General features: G+C 43.3%; 1 protein-coding gene across 1 annotated transcript in view; it reads right to left on the bottom strand.

Moving 5' to 3' along the window:
- Positions 1 to 17,484, bottom strand: part of LOC108795144 (histone-lysine N-methyltransferase KMT5C-like) — a 35,665-nt gene that overhangs the window by 11,757 nt on the left and 6,424 nt on the right. Inside the window, exons 2-6 of the mRNA XM_018566337.1 lie at positions 14,948 to 15,091; positions 7,028 to 7,187; positions 6,191 to 6,300; positions 4,819 to 4,982; positions 3,162 to 3,181 (exon numbers count right to left, since the gene is read on the bottom strand). Of these exons, the coding sequence (XP_018421839.1) occupies positions 3,162 to 3,181; positions 4,819 to 4,982; positions 6,191 to 6,300; positions 7,028 to 7,187; positions 14,948 to 15,057 (564 nt within the window). The 5' untranslated portion in view covers positions 15,058 to 15,091. The remainder of the gene's footprint in view (positions 1 to 3,161; positions 3,182 to 4,818; positions 4,983 to 6,190; positions 6,301 to 7,027; positions 7,188 to 14,947; positions 15,092 to 17,484) is intronic.

The raw sequence follows: 17,484 nt of genomic DNA on the forward strand, positions 1-17,484 counted from the left end.
GGGGGGGGACGCAGAAGCGATCTGGCGACAGGTAAGTCGCCAGGATCGCTTCTGTTGTAAAGCCGACAGTCGGCTCTACAAGTTTAAACAGAGTCCCGGCGGCAAAAGTCACCGGGAGTCTGTTTAAACAGCCCCGATGCTGGCGACGTACACTGTACGTCGTCAGTCACGAAGGGGTTAAGTTCTGCCAAGAGCAGGATCCAAATGATCCGTCTAGCCGCAGATAACATTTGGATTTTTCCCTGATGGTTGATGTATGCCAATGTAATGTTGTCTGACTGAATCTAGTCCAACGCTGTAAAAGTAGCCAAATCACCCAAAATCCCAGAATGCTGATCAGGAGATGAGTTTTCAGATAACTACGTTCCCTGCCCACCTTGGTGAACCCTCTAGGTGCATAAAGGGTAAAGGGCAGGTCCACTAACTGTTAATTGTGTGGCCACACAGCAAAATGTAGATGTGCCAAGTCTGCCCAGAGAAGGGAGGCAATGACAGCTATGGTGTATTCCATGCAGAACTTCTGGATGCAAATAAAAGACATTCAGAAAGGAGATCCAACATCTCAATCCAATGCCCCCTTTGTATATGGAACGTAAACCAAATTTGATTCAGAAGACCCCAGGAGGGCTTAAGGCCCCGTTCCCACTGCGCGATATGCAAGTAGCGCAATTTGCATATTGCGCAACATCGGGAGATTTGCCACGCGATGTCACGTTCAAGCTTGCATTGAGCAAGCTTGAATCGCGGCTAAATCCACTCCAAAAAGGGTCCTGCTGTAGCGACACACGACCCGCGACAGCAGGACCCTTTGCCCCATTGGATTGCATTGGAGAGCAATATCGCGCGGTAATTTGCTGCGATATCGCGGGAATTACTGCGCGATAAATCGCTCAATGTGAACGGGGTCTAAATGAGATCTGCTAATATTTTGTGGTAGGGCTGCAACTGATTATTTTCATAATCGATTAGTGGTTTGATTTTTTTCGATCGGATAAAAAAAAAAAAAAAAAATTTGAAATACAGTCCTTAAATTTAAAACGAAATACACAAATGCAATTTTACAACGTTTACTTCAGAATAAAACCATATGCACAATTTTTTTCAATTACACTGCACTGGAACACACGGCAATACGGCGTGTTTGGGGTGGTATTGAAATGCATGGCACTGCAATGCACCTCCCATACCAGAATTTGTCAGGCCGAAACCGAAAAGGACTTTTCCCATCTTTTATAAATGAAATGTTTTTTGTAATAATTGTATTGTAAGCACATCCCTGAAACAGTGCGATTATAGCTATAGTCCTGCACAACTAATTTATAATGTATTGATGAGAAGACCTACAGCTCAACATAAAACAGTATTCCGATGTGTTTCAACCTGGACAGCCTTAAGGTGATGTTAAGTACACTACACCTTTAATACTGGGTGGTAACTTAACTATTTGAAATCCAATGGCACTTGCCACCTGGAGTGAAAGGAGGGATATATAATTCAAGTAAATCCCTTTGCACTCCTGACCAGATATAACCCAAGATAACGGGTGGGTGGTGAGATGACATCAGATGCCTCTGCAGAACGCACACACACACACACGTCCTGTTTACAAGGTAATTGACAACACTAGCAAAAACACCTGGGTGCTGAGATGAGATCAGATGCCTCTGCAGAGAGAACACACACACACTTTACAAGGTATTTGGGAACACTAGCAAAACACCTGAGCATGGCTCAGTATGGAAAAAGAGGAAAGCCCATTGTACAGTTTCTGTAGCAGAGTGCAGCCATTCCCTCTCAGGGTTAAGATATTTAGTCATTGTAATCTACGTGCATTGGCTGCACATTAACGGCAGTCCATGCTGCCCAGGAAAATGCTAGCGGAGACTGTGGGGGGGTAGCTGTAGTGGCACTTCTAAACAATTCCTTTCCCTCTGCTGCTGGTACTGGTGGCAGAAGCAGTCTACAGTAGTTTGGCAAACCTGTACTTGCCAGTAGTGGAAGAGGAAGAATGGCTGATCACAGAGCACAGCTCTGGAGAAGTGGACATGATGGGCTGTAAGCTCATGCTGGTCTGGGCACAGGGCACATTGCTTGGCATCAACTTGCAGCGCCAGAAGGCCACTTGAGTAGCTTGCCCAGCTTTCTGCCCTCTCACTGCTGAAGGTGGGTGGAAAGTCAGTTGTTGCACAGTTTTAGATTTGGCACAGAGGATTTACTATCTCAGCCAGCGCCGACTCCGTAAAGACACAGGCAAGTGACACTAACTACTGTCTGCAAAAAAAATCATCCTAGCCCAACCTTTGCCTTAATGGATAGGCATCTGAAACTGCAGGAGAGAACTAGGAAGTAGTAGAAGCACGTGTGAGATAACTCCACCTCTAATGCAACACAGGAAGGTTGGGGATTGGTTATTGGGGAGCATGTCGGCTTCCTCCAAATGTAAGGCTGCTGTATCAATAAGGATAAGAGAGTTGGGGGCGGGGGGAGAAGGTTGATAAAAAGTAAATTTCCCTGTATTCCAACTGGCAGACTTACAAGTCCAAAAACAAGTATAGAAAAAAAGAAATAACTCCCCACACAAAATGACCCATCAGCTTCAGAGGATTCTGTACCAAACACGATATATGTAGCTTCAGTATAAAACTGAGGAAACCTCAATCCAGTGAGGCCCGCTAGGTACTCACAGTACAGAGACGGACAGGAAACATTTCAGCTTTGGCCCAATAACTCCATAAGGAATCTCCAGACATACCGCCTGGACCTGGATAGTGGAGTCCTAAATGATGTGCTCCTTGGGAAAGACTTCTATGAATGTCAATAACCAGCTTGAATCTACCAGCTGTAGAAGACCAACTGTTACGGTAATAGGAAAATCTTCCAAAAAGGAACAGAAAAAAAAAAAAACAGAGCTGGAGGACATATCCACTCTTCTGAAGACACCAGTAAAAAAATATATAAATGTTCCGTTAGACTTACCGGTAACGGTATTTCTAGGAATCTTCCAGGACAGCAACCTGAAGCTGGAAGATGATTGGGGAAATATATGCTAGAGGCTCAGCACTATAGCAAGCAAGTCATTATAGCAGCCTATGTATTCTTCCTTTATCTGCATTAATTCAAAAAACACAAGACTCCATCGACTTCAAGTTATGTAAATTTACCTTGCAGTTGGGCCGACAGTCTTATGTCCACAAAAATATGGAAGAAAGAAAGAAAGAAAGAAAGAATACAAGCAAATTAAAAACTAGAATTATAAACACAAATAAATAAAATGACATGCCTAAACACACACAGTATCCATCTTCATTTGCATATTATCTACTGTCTCTATAAATAATTGGTTACCATCCAACTCTATGTAACACAGTCACAAGCTACTATTTGTCTGTAGACACTATGTTAATAACCAAAGCAATAAACAGCCTTATTGTTCATTTGCCTGACTGCTCTGCCAAGACATGACTGGTTACCATGGACTGGTGAACTCAGCAATAGGTTTATGAAATAAAAAAATGCATTTCATTTAAAAACTTTGGAGAGTAAAGTCCTACCTAAATGCAAACACCACAAAATGCCTGCCATTACTTGTATTTCTTAGCCAGAAAAGCTACTTCTGCAGTTACTTTATTACTGTTGTCTGACTCCACCTGATTATGGATTTCACTTCATTAACTGCTATCCCCTGCACACTAAGAGGCCAATATGGGCAGGGCTTGAAAAATCCACTTGTCTACTTGTCTGTGATGAGAGGACGGTGGAGCCCAGCGAGCAGCTTCCCGGCCGGCCGTTGTAATTACACGGACGGCCGGGAGCTTTACAGTCAAGCGATCGGGCGTCTCTAGAGACACTCGATCGCTTGTATCAGCAGCTGTCACTGCCGGTCACGAGTTCCGCTGTGCCCGATGCGGCCGAGACCGGCACGGCTCTGTGACAGGAGATCAAAAGGGAGTTCAGTATACAAACTCCCTCTGATCTCCTCTCAGTCCCCGAATGCAGGAAGTGATGTATATTACATTACTTCCTGCATTCAGTGTCACTCTCCAGCTAGAGAAGCTGATGAAGCCGATCTCTGCTTCATTAGCTTCTCTGGGGGTCCCTAGGTGACATTAGGGGTCTTGGAGACCCTTGATGTCTCCATAAAGAGGACCTGTCATGTAAATTGGGTATCCCATAGGGGGTTTCTTAGCCCCCCATGCAATAGCAATAAAGTTGTGTACAAAAAAAAAAAAAGGTAATAAAAAAAATTAAAGAATCAAAAAATAAAGCATAAAAAAATGTTTTCTTTTAACATTTTAAGTCCCTGCCCCCCACATACACACAGATATGCATCGGGTGCGCCTACGTGCGAAGACTATTGCGCCGCACATCTTACATATCTCCGCAAACGTCGGAGTGAGAGCAATAATTTTAGAGCCATTAAGGCCGGGTTCACACCTGGGCGTTTTACAGCGCTGATCGATGCGCATAAAATTTATGACTGACTGGTGAGACACCGTCAAATTTTTCAATTGACTGGGGGATGGAGGGGGGCAGTCAAAAGTCAAGCTGCCAACCTGCAGAAGCTTAGTTTAGAAGGTTTTAGTACATCGCTTTTAGCTACAAGCCTAGGACACTATTATCTAATGTGCCTTACTTATTGCTGCCAGAAATCCTATTACTCGGATGGCAGAGTTTACACAAAATTTTGCATTTCTGCTCTAGTCATATAATTTAACCCAACAGAAGCACTCACTGGTCTACAAATACTGAACACATTTGACTATAACATTAAGAAAAAATATGTACAAAAAAACCAAACTTAAAAGCAGGATTGTTTACCATGATTAATAAAAGCAGCCGGCCCCAGCCAAAGCTGTGCACACCTCTTCCTGGTGGAGTACATAACACTGAAGTCATTCTCACCAAAGTGAAGGAGGCTCTCATCAGCTTTAGTTAACTCAGCTATGCAGCCCACAAGCAGAGCAATTTTGTCATTCTTTGCCCTGAAAAATAACCCACAGCAGTTAAAAAGGACCGAAGTGAATATATGTTACCTTGAAAGCAAGAGAAATAAGACATTTGGATGTTGGGACTTCTGGGAAATGGCTGCTGCATTGGAAGGGTTCCATAGAAATGGGGGTCTCCTCTTCCTCTCAGCCTGGACGTGTGCACCTCTTCCCCCTTCCTCTAGGAACATACACAATGTGCACAAAGTCTACAGACTGCACTGAGGAGGTTATGTTGATAGAGAGAGGAGGAAGTAGTGGGGGAGCCAGACATGACCGACTTAGCCTCTCATCCACCCTGCAGATTACTGCTAAGGGAGAGCAGGAACAGAGAGAGTTGTGATGAAATTTGCATTGGCAGAGTTGCTAGCCGGTAAAAAGGTGCAATGTTTGGGTTGTTGGTATTCAGTGGCAGGGGTTGGGATGCTGGGTGACAGGGAGCTGTCATGGTGCAGAGTGGCAGAAGTACTGGGCTCTTTATAGACCCAAAACACAAAAGCTTCTCACTTGTAAACCTATAGGGAGCAGTCTTTGAACGAGCACCAACTAATGTGGTATAGGCTTCTGGAGCACAATGCCCACGGATCCAAGCTAAGTGCAAAAGGGGTTTAGTTGGCATGGAGAGGGAACCCATTAGGCTTAAGTTATTGGCCCAACAAAAACACAAGGCACTGTGTAATGCATTGGGGTGCCATTTTTTTAGAATTGCAACCCAATTTTCACAAGTACAGTAGATGCCAACAGATTCACACTGCAGCACATCACAATGTAAATGTGGGACTTTTTTTACCATTGCAATGCATTGACAGCCCACTCATGATGAAATGGCGGTCTAATGCAACACACACTAACTTGTAAACAAAACCACAATGGAATGGCATAGTATGAAGGGGACCTTAATATTTTGATCTGCACTGCTCCTATGAAAATATAGGAGGGGGCTTCCCAAAATAGCAAGCAATATGTGTTTTCCATAACTTCCACCTTATTAAATTTGAGTTGGCATGTTAGAAATCTTAAATATGATTTAAAGCAGTTGAGAGTTAATAAATTGGACACATTGTTAACAGAATCATCATGCAATATATTGATCACCACATATGATTAGTTTGGGACAGAACATTAACAGCATTTTCTAAACGCTTCCTTCTAAACAAAGGGCACACTTTCACTTGTTACTATTATAAGCCTTTTTACCTACTCACCAAGGTTTTGTAGCAACTACTTTGGCTCCATTGGTTTCCAGAGAGTACCGATTGCAAGGCAGGATCGTGAATCCACTTTCTGGCAGGAACATCCGCAGGTACCGGAATATCTGGATGTGAATAGCAAGAGTAATTTTAAAGATGTGCTCATTTAAAATATGAAAAACCCTTTGACATTGTAGTAAATGTGGCAATGGCAATGGCAATAGCACCCCCCCCCAAAATATATACAATAATTTTGGTTTTATTTTTATACAAGTGAATAAGACAGACAGTCCCTAAAGACATTTTTTTTAATCAGAAATTGGCTCTTATCAATTTTAAAATCAAAGTGTGGGTACACACTAACTATATAGGCGAGAAACTGAACAGGATGCAAGGGAAACATTTCAATGGGGACTCCACCTACAGAAAGTTAACCCTTTTGACCAGGGGTCATTAAAGTGATATTAATCCCTCCTTTTAAAAATTCAGCACAGGAGATCTTGCCCTTTTAAAAGAATGTCCCTACCCATCTGTTTGGTTGAGAGTCCATGGGTCCAGTTCCCAACACCTGTACTGTGACCTTAATTGGAAAACTTTAAAGTACCCATTGCACATCAATGTGCAATCTTGGACAGAAGTAGGCACATGTTTCCACGGAAGCACATGCATGTACATGTTCTGTAAACCTGCTAAAATGGAGAACATAGAATGTACTGCATGGCAAGACACAGATTTACACCACTTAGTCATTACCAGGTTCAACATGCCTGGTTATACCCAATCATACTGCAACCGAAGAAAATACAAATTAAACATGAATAAAAATAAATAAATAAATAACAGTCTACTTACATGTGCCTTTAGTGTGGCTTCCTGCTGTGGTATTTGATTTTTGAGGTAATGATTAGCTCCTGTTATAAAAGCACGGAATGCTGCCTCCAGGTCTCTCTTCCTGCGGAATGTGTGTAGCGCCTCTCTCAAGTGATGCCGTCGCCTTATAGAGGGCAGTGGACTAGAACATAAAAACAGAGATACATTAAACATGTAGAACATATAATAACTTAATGTAACCCTAATTTAGCCATTTCCTCTCACCTGGATTTAGTGCCTAAACATTACCAGAACCTGAAAAATTCCTTATTTACCTGGAGGAATATTTATTTTTAACTGGGCAAGATTCTTGGCTTATGACACTGTCAACTTTTCCTTCCACTTTCCTTAAACCATTTAGCACAATTCTTGTTCTCTTTAGCCTTCAGTAGCCATGAAATGCAACAAGGAGAATGAAACTGGTTAGTAAAAAAAACACAACACCACACACTACAGAACTTTAATAAATTTGAGTGGAATTTGAGTTGTTTGTAAAGCAGCTGATGGCACATTACTACAGGGATGAATAAAGCCAGTCACTAATATTCAAATCCAATGAAAAAGCCCATGTGTGGAATCATAGAATATAGTATGAATTGAAAAAGGCTGCACAAAGTGTTGCTTTGACCTAAACAGACTGAAAAGTAAAATTACAGATGTGCAATTCTTTAGTGTTATTTGAGATCGTAGGCGGGACGGTAAAACCTTTAATGTATATGGTAATTATGGTTTTCTTTGTTGTTCACAAATCTCTATCAGAATTTTTTGGGGATTGCAAGACAAAGTAAAATAGATTGTTCACATCACAAAAAAAGAAGCTTTAGGTCTTTGCATAAAGGCGAAAACAATCTTTTTTAGTTCTTTTTGGTTTTCAGCTCTCTGGTTAGGGGGAGGGGTTCATTGATCCCAGGTGTCTCTCATTAAATAGGTATATTATAAGCTAGTGCGCCACTCACTTGCTCACACAGGGCTTGGGAACAAAGTGCCTGTGAGCTTAGTGGCGTTACAAAATTGGAGTTTGAACTGCAAGTACAGGAGTGTGGAAATTAAAAAAAAAACTACTTGTCCAAGGACTAAAGCGGGGGCCCGATCTACTTGTCCCTTATGGAAATCTACTTGTCCGGATAGAAAAAAAAAATCTAACCCAAACTTTATTTAGCAGTGCCAAGAAGAGCTTCTCATTGGTCAGTGCAGTCAGGTGACTGCGCTGACTAACGAGTGCTTGAAATTTGCGAGCGAAATTCAGAATACATGGCACAGGTACAGATAGTACACCTGTACTGGCGGACAGGAAGGACTAAGTATAGCAGGGAGGGAGAGGGGACCAGATATGTGCAGGTAATTCCATTTTCCCAAATTACTTGGGAAAGTGAATTTACCCTTTGGGGTGGGGACAGACTTCTGCTGACGTGTGCGGTTGCCACGTGGCCCCATTTTTCCCATTTTTATGTATTTACATTTAATAGATATGCATTTTATTTTTTTTCCCACTTGACTTTATTGCTATCACACAAGGAGTAACAAGCCCTTGTGCGATTGCCTGTCACCTCCAAAAGCTCTCTTTATTGACCCTGTCACCTCCAACACAGAAGTTCTAGCACAGCACTGTGCTCGTTCTGCGAAAGGAAGGCTGCATTCCTGTGTCACTATTCACACGGAGCCGAGCAGAGAAGCATTCTCTGCCCTGCTCCGCGCTCTTTGATCTAATTTGCCGTGATCATGGATCCCGCACAAGAGCGGGGGACCCCGAAGACCACATGTAGACAGGCAGGTTACAAGTGATTTTGGACGGCTGTACAGCCGTTTAAAATGACTTGTACAAAATGGCTCCCACACAACATTTAGCCGTGCTGCATGCCCGCAGCCGGGCTAAATGTAGAAAAAAAAACTACTCACCCGGCGCCCGAAACTGCCTGTCCCGGGCGATAGGAATTCCACACCCCTGAAGTACTATCTTTAATTTCCTTAAACACTAACTAGGATGATGTATGTTAGGAAGATTGAAGGGTTTGTTCAGTGCACACTGTGCCACATCTATACACAAATGGAGCCACAGCTCCAGGGTGAATACAGCTGTGACAGATGTGAGCAGGTTGCACTTCTGGAAGCTCATATTAGAGATCTGGAAGAGCGAATTGCAACACTGAGGAGACTTGACAACCTCGAGAGGAGTGTGTTGCTCACCGAGCAGGCAGTTAATGGGGTTGATCTGGGACGGTGGAGGGGTAAGTGAGGATGATCAGACAGGAAGCTGGGTTACTGTAGTTAGAGGAAAAGAACCCCAGAAAAGAACCGGATGCCTCAACCGGATGGTTTGCGGTCTCCCTGGTGCCAGGGCTCGGCATGTGGTGGACAAATTACTAGGAAGGGCTGGGTATGACCCAGCTGTCTTGGTCCAAGTCATGTAATGACAATACATGGAAGATGAAGGATCCTTTAAAAATCAATTCAATTAAAGAACTAGATTGCAAGCTGAAGGGAAGAACCTCCAAGGTAATATTCTCTGGAATATTGCCTGTGCCATGCACAACGCAGGACAGACAGCAGGAGCTTAGAGAGCTAAACACATGGCTGAAGACCTGGTGTAAGAGGGAAGGCTTTGGGTTTCCGAAGCACTGGCCTGACTTTTCATTTGGGTACAACCTATATGCTAAAGATGGTCTGCACCTTAAATGGAAGGGGGGCTACTGTGCTAGGGGAAAACTAGGATTGAGGGGGAGGGAAGAGATGGAATATAATGTGCCAGATACGTCAAACAGGGGAGGGAAATCCAATTGGATAAGGAGATTCCCATGTTGCAAACAAACATTGGAGATGATAGTACTAATGGTACTACAACAAAAGATACAACTATTGCAAGTGAAAAATGTAAAAAATGGCTTGAATTGTTTCTGTGCCAATGCCAGAGGTCTGCACAGCAAAATGGGAGAATTGGAAGCTTTTGTGCATGGCGAGAACCATGATATGATTGGTATTGCTGAATCTTGGCTTGGTTTTTCTCATGATTGGGCTGTTCATATTCCTGGCTATGCTCTTTCAGGGAGACCGGGTAAAACAAAAAGGTGGCGGGGTTGGTCTCTATTTGAGAAGTGATCTAAAAGTGATTGTTAAAAGAGGACTTTCCATGTCTATGGTGCTGAAGCGTTATGGGTGGAATTGTATACTGGTATGCATAATGCAAAAGTAATTGTTGGAGTTTGTTACAGGGCCCCCAGTGAGAATAAAGAGATAGAGACTCAGCTGCTTAACCAAATAGAAAAGGGCAGCAAGGGCGGGGACAGTGGTATTTATGGGAGATTTTAACTATCCTGACATTGACCCGCATAATGACACTGCTGGAACAGTAAAAGGGAGCACATTTATAAACTTATTACATGACAATTTTATGGTACAGTATGTAGAGTGAGGAAATTATTTGATCCCCTGCAGATTTTGTAAGTTTGCCCACTTACAAAGAAATGAATGTTGGAGTCATTATTCACAAATGGAAGGAATGCAAAATAACCATCAATCGCCCTCGCTCTGGAGCTCCATGCAAGATTTTGCCTCATAATGTAAGGATGATCATGAGAAAAGTGAGGGATCAGCCCAGAACTACATGGGAGGAGCTTGTCAATGATCTCAGGTCACCAAACAAACCATTGGCAACACAATCCTGCAGCGCCCACAAGGTCCCCCCTCCTCAAGAAGGCACATGTACAGGCCCGTCTGATGTTTGCCCATGAACATCTAAATGATTCAGACGGATTGGGAGAAAGGGCTGCAGTCAGTTGAGACCAAAATTGAACTCCTTGGCATTAACTCGACTCGCCATGTTTGGTGGAAGAAAAATGCTGACCCTAAGAACACCCTCCCTACAGTCAAGCACAGAGGTGGAAACATTATGCTTTGGGGCTGTGCTAAAAGGTACAGGCCGAGTTTACCGCATTGAGGGGCCAATGGATGGGGCCATGTATTGTAAAATCTTTGAGAACCTCCTTCCCTCAGCCAAAACACTGAAGGGTCGTGGATGGGTATTTCAGCAGGACAATGAACCAAAACATACCACCAAGGCAACAAAGCAGTGGCTCCAGAAGAAGCACATTAAGGTTTTGGAGTGGCCTAGCCATCTCCAGACCTTAATCCTATAGAAAATGTATGGAGGGAGCTGAAACTTCAAGTTGCCAAGCGACAGCCAAGAAACCTTAAGGATTTAGAGAAGATCTGTAAAGAAAAGTGGACCAAAATCCCTCCCAAGATGTGTGCAAACCTCGTAACCAACTACAAGAAACGTCTTACCTCTGTACTTGCCAACAAGGGTTTCTCCACCAAGTACCAAGTCATGTTTTGCTTGGGGATCAAATACTTATTTTACTCACTGAACTGCAACTCAATTTATAACATTTGTATCATGTGTTTTTTCTGGATTTTTGGTTGATATTCTGTCTCCATCATTTAAAATACACCTACGATAAAAATTATAGACCTGCTTCGCCAGGCTGCTGTATCCACTACAGACTCTCCCATTATTACTAAAACATAAAGATATTAAGCGCCTGAACACAGCGGTGCTTAGATTTATATGGCAAGGTAAAAGACCTAGAATATCTCTCAAGAAGCTGTGGCTCCCAAAGAGCGAGGGGGGAGCTAACCTGCCCAATATTCGCTTGTATAATATAGCATGCTTAGTACGCCATGCGTTGGATTGGGTGTCTGGTAAATCTAGATTCTCCAATACCTCGCTGGAAGAAGCCTTGGTGCACCCATGGAACATAAAGGCTATTCTGCACTGTAAACTGTCTCTCATACCAAAGCATACAGCGGGAAATCTATTGATGTGACACGGTGGTGGCCTGGAGAGAGGAGCGTAGAGGATTGAACTTATCACCTCACCTCTCGGCTTACTGCCCGATACAGGGTAATCCCATTTTCCCACAAGGTATGGAGTATCTGGCGTTTAACATTTGGAAACGGCAGGGATTGAACATGTGGGCTCAATTGTTTACAGGACCTTCAATGACACCCGTAACCTTCTCGGAGCTGATTCAGGACTTTAAAATTCCGAGCACACATTTCCTGCACTTCCTGCAGGCCACGAAAACGTGGCAGAGCATCTCGCAAAACCCTAGGAGCTTTCTGGGGGTTCATTCTTAGATAGAATGCTGAAAGATAATAACTACTCTGTCTCAGAGCTGTATCCCCGCCTCCACGTGTTGTATGTGCACACCTCTAAATGTACAGAATTGGGAAAAAGATTTTCCGGCTCCCGACTTGGTTGACAAATTACTACAAGGATACAACAAGATTAAACAGATAGTGATCAACGAAGTCTGGAGGGAGACCCAATTCAAAATTATGCACAGGGCATACGTCCCGTATTTCAAACCGCAGAACACTTCCTCAGAATCTTTGATATCTAGATGCCCGAAATGTGGAGTGCTACGACCATCACTGGCACACTGCCTGTGGAACTGTGACGCAATATACAAGTTCTGGCAGGCACTGGCCTCCTTCATTACAGGTTACGAAGTGGACCCCCCCTTTTGAACCCCTGCTATATGTTTTTAGTGCATCGCAGGGAATGGAAACAATGCAAACAGGGCAAAAGGGTAGGGACTGGATACATCTCTGTCTACTAGCAGCCAGGCGATGCATGATGCGTGGATGGAGCACGAATACTCTTCCAACGGTACAGGAAGTAGTGAAGGAATTAAATGTTTAATGTTTTTCTTTTTTTTTTCCCCCCTTCTCTTATCTCTATAGGTAGAACGCAATGGAGTTGTGACTTTTTTCAACCTGACTATGCAACTCTGTAAAATAGAAGATTTCCCACAGAGCTATAAGGCAAGTTCTAACAAGCTGAGGCAATGACTGTGCAGGATCCACAATGGGAAGCGCTGGACTTCTGGGAAAACAACTATTGACAGACCGCAGGCACATCGACAGTTGACACCCCTGCCTCTCCTCTTGCGATCTGGTTACCTTGGAGCCCAAATTAAGTTTCTGAAGAACATATTTTTCCCTACCAAACTATCAGATTAAAGATTTTTTTTTTTGCCGTGATAGTGTCCCCTCCCTAGTTTTGCCATTTGATGTACCGGACACTGTATATGGTGTGCTTCTACGGATATACCTCCACTTCAGATATCTTCACAGCTGACCTGCCTGTTTTCTTCTGGAACGGTCACATGTTGCAAACAGGTGATCCCATTGGACATTTGGGTTACCATGTATTAAACATTTCCTTTTAAACCCATCTACTTTTTAGGCTGGGTTCACACCTAGGCGTATCGAATACCCGCGTTTCGTGTCGCGTGATTCACAGTTAAAACCGCGCGACAAACACGCGTTTCCGAGGGCTACGTGGCTGTATCCCAATGGAAACGCGCGACAAAAACACCCCAAAGAAGCTCCTGTACTTCTTTGGGCATAGGACGTTTTGTAGCGTGTTCATACGGCCTGTAATACGCCCATAGGAAATAATGGGATTTCTGTGTTTGAGCGTTTTGCAGAGCGTAGGAACGCGCTACAAAACGCCCAGGTGTGAACCCAGCCTTAGGACTGCCAGACCCTGATTTTGACATTAGGTGAACAGATTTTATGCAATTCTCTTTTTTTTATATAGTAAACAGAATTACATAGCACAGAATTTAGTTCTTTTTTAATTCTGTGCTTAGTTTAGGGGTTACGTTTAGGGCTGCAACTAGCAATTATTTTCGTAAGCAATTAGCTGGCTGATTATTTTTTTATTAAATCAATTGGATAAAAAGAAAAATATCAAATACCATCCTTAATGTAAAAAACAAAAACACAGTTGATTTACAGAATAAAACTGCATGCAGTTTTTTTTTTTTTTAAATCACTGGAATGCATAGCATAGTACCGCAAGTTCCAGGGCTGATGATCGCACTGCAGGTGGTAGGTGCGTTGAAAAGAATGGAAACGCACCTCCCACAGCAGAATTTGTCAGGCCGAAACCGAAAATGACTTTACCCCACCTCTAGGGGACTTTTTTTATAACTTTTTAATGGTTTTATTTTAATGTTTTGTTTTTGGAGGACACAGTCCTCAATCTCTTTTTCTGCAGCCCCAGCACGCAATGAACAGAAAAGCACTCAGTACAGAAGTTTTCTGTTCATTAATAAATTAAGGAGATAGTAAACAGATTTAGAGCACTTTCTGTTCATTCACAATTGGGGACACTGTATCTGAATACTATGTCCTCAATTATTTACAAACTTTGTAGTGAGGTTTGTAAATAATAAATGTTTGTGGGAGCTCGCCTCACTGCTGGGCACCGGCTGCAGGGGTCTGTGACCGCTCCGATCTCTGCTGGGAGCAGCGTGGAATCAGAGGCCGATGAACACAGAGCCGATGAAACACCGGCTTCCGGCGCCGAGGAGAAAAGCAGGGGATACACACAAATTAATCTAGAATAAGAATTGACAACTATTGATCATCAATAAAATCATTTAGTTGATTCTGCCCTAGTTACGTTTAAGTCTTGGGGTAGTTTACGAGTTATGGTTAGTAGGAAGGAGCAGACAATAGGTGATAGCACAGGTCAACCTTGGAAGAGTACGAGTGTTTTCTGGCACTTAAAGGCCACCAACCTTTAATTTTTTCATTTAGGCATTCAAGTCAAAAATTTGATGTTACGTTTAGAAAACAGATGCACCTTCTGAACCCTCTAAGACATTCTAGCAGGGGCAGGAAAAAACAAATACATGTGCCACTGGTTTCAATGAAATATGGAGATTCGACATTGATCCAAGCTTGGCTGCTGAACACTGCTTGGCTCTTTTGAACAAAATCTCACAAGGCTGGAACATACTGGAGACTCTAAAGAAAAAAAAAAAGCAACTGGTCTGTTCACAAAAGGAAGCTAAAAGGTTTATATATTAAACATAGCACGCAGCTCACCCAACGTTCATTTTGTGTGTTCGGAATCCCAGGTAAGGATCAAGCACCAAGCTGGTTGCCAGGTCATCATTCTCACAAAGTTCTCTTGCTGTCAGTCGAGTGGAACCCATAGTATTGTTGGACTGTGTATCATGCTGTTATTACCTGTTATCCCCAAAAGAATTTGAACATTCAGAATATATACACACAAATATAAATTCAGTGATACACATAAGGATGCATTACTGATCACAGAGCTGCATTAATGTCTTTAATATCTGCCTAGATTTCAGCTTTTAAGCATGCAAAGTCCAGGGGCTGAACTGTTTGACCAAGCATTAGAATGGTAAGGATTAGGGATGCACAGATATATGTTTTTCGGTATCTAGTACCGATATTTGTTTTGTCAATACCGGAAGAGCCATTAAGGAAGCCGGGCAGCATGTAATGACTCGCCACCCTGGCTTACCGATTAGCCGGGAAGCCATCTCCAGGCTCCCACGTTACCAGGTGATGAAGAATAGAGCCGGCTTTCTGGCCAAATCAGGAAGCCGAGGGGGGTGTCAGGTAATGAGTTAGGGTCCCCACACACCTTACGATTATCGTACGATAATCGCGGGAAATCCCGCGATTGTACGATGATCGTAAGGTGTGTGGAAGCCGTGCGACCTCTACTACTGTAAGGTCGCACGACTTTAAACTTACGGACATGATCGAAAACCAGCCGAGCATCGTACGATGTTCGGCGGGTTTGTGGCATGTCCGTACGATAACAGCAGTACGGGCCGGTGTGCACAAGCACACACTGCCCGTTCGGCATTGCGGTCATCGGAAGCCCGCCCCTCAGGGGGCGTGGCTTGCGATTGCAAGTACGATCTGCAAGATAGGCAGATCGTACGTTTTTTTAAGTACCTTACAACCATCGCAAGACAAAAGTCTTGCGTTGGTTGTAAGGTGTGTGCCCAGCCTTAGACTGGATTCTACTACCTAAAAGGTTCACCTTACAACCTGCGATGGTTGTAAGGTAATTTAAAGCTCGTACGATCTGCCCATCTTGGACAGGCAGATCGTACTTGCGATCTCCGAAAGCCTGCCCCGCTGAGGGGGGGGGGAAAGACGTGCGACCTTAATCGCCCGTTATTATCGTACGATAATCGGCAGGTGTATGGGCACCTTAAGGCATACAGCCGATTACACTTTAAAAAACAAACAAACATATATGGGAGTGGGTTTGTATTTTGTCCAGCCAGTCTTGAGATTAAGGTGCCCATATACCTGCCGATTATCGAATGATAATCGCGGGTGATATCGTACGATAAAATCGGCAGGTGTATGGAAGGCGTGCAACCGTTTCTACTGTACGGTCGCACGTCTTTTGTCTCCCGAGCAGGCTTGGAACCCCGCCGAGAATCGTACGATCTTTGTCGGGTTAGTGTCGTTCTCGGGAAACAAATGCCGCACGGGCCGGTGTACGCAAGCGCACACTGCCCGCTTAGCATTGCAGTCATCGGAAGCCCTCCCCTCAGGGGGGGCAGGCTTTCGATGATCGCAAGTATGACCTGCCTGTCCAAGAGCTTTTAATTACCTTACAACCATCGCAGGATGAAAAGGCGTGCGATAGTTGTAAGGTGTATGGGCACCTTTACAGAGCTCTGCTTGACACCCAACCCTGGTTAGTGACCTACAAATGCCTCCCCACCCGTAGCGTGCAACTGAGCAGACTTTAGGGAACATTTAATGTGTAATTACCCAATATGACTGTACAAGGCTACAGAATCAGCATGAATCATAATCTCCCAAGTAGCAGAGACTGATGTTAGTTCTATATACAATGCAAGTTACAGAATACATTTTGTGGCGTGATACAAGATCAGAATGCATTAGATATGGCCCTGTATAAGCTTTAGCAACCTGTTTGAAAAAAAAAGTTCCAAATCATAACTCCATATGGATAATGATATCTTAGAATTGTGTACTTACACAATAAGTTTCAACGATAACCCCAAAATACTTTCTGCAAACTATGCCAACAATCACTTGCACAGAATGCTTTGTTTGCGAGGTGGAAACAGCTTGTGTATTTTTTTGCTGTTACTTCTCCTTTAAAACTCTGGGGTTTCAATTAAATCCAACACCCACTGCATCTCATTAGAAACATCTCATTATAAATAGCTCAGTGGGCTACATGATCATGATTACACCTGCTGCTGTGTTAAAATCCTCTAGGAATCCATACAAGTGCTACACGTGAGGATCAGGAATGTTTCATATATGTAATTAAGAGAACAGATCATCTTTCATAGCAATTAATTTAATACCATCCTCATTTTCTTTACACAGGAAGGAACACTACAGTCTATTTTGCCTGCTTCTTGTAAGAAACAAACATGGACATGCTACATTTTTTCTAAGCAACATCACATATGCAATGCAGAGTTTGTAAATACTTTCATTGTGATGGTGCGTTTTCCAGAGTTAGAAAACACATAGCTCTGCCTGCTTAGTGTCCCTATCTCTGTGGGGAATAGACACTAGTCCAATTTCATTCATATGGGGGG

Source organism: Nanorana parkeri, unplaced genomic scaffold (genome assembly GCF_000935625.1).
Source record: "Nanorana parkeri isolate BGI_ZX_2015 unplaced genomic scaffold, ASM93562v1 scaffold939, whole genome shotgun sequence".
Taxonomy (NCBI): Eukaryota; Metazoa; Chordata; class Amphibia; order Anura; family Dicroglossidae; genus Nanorana; species Nanorana parkeri.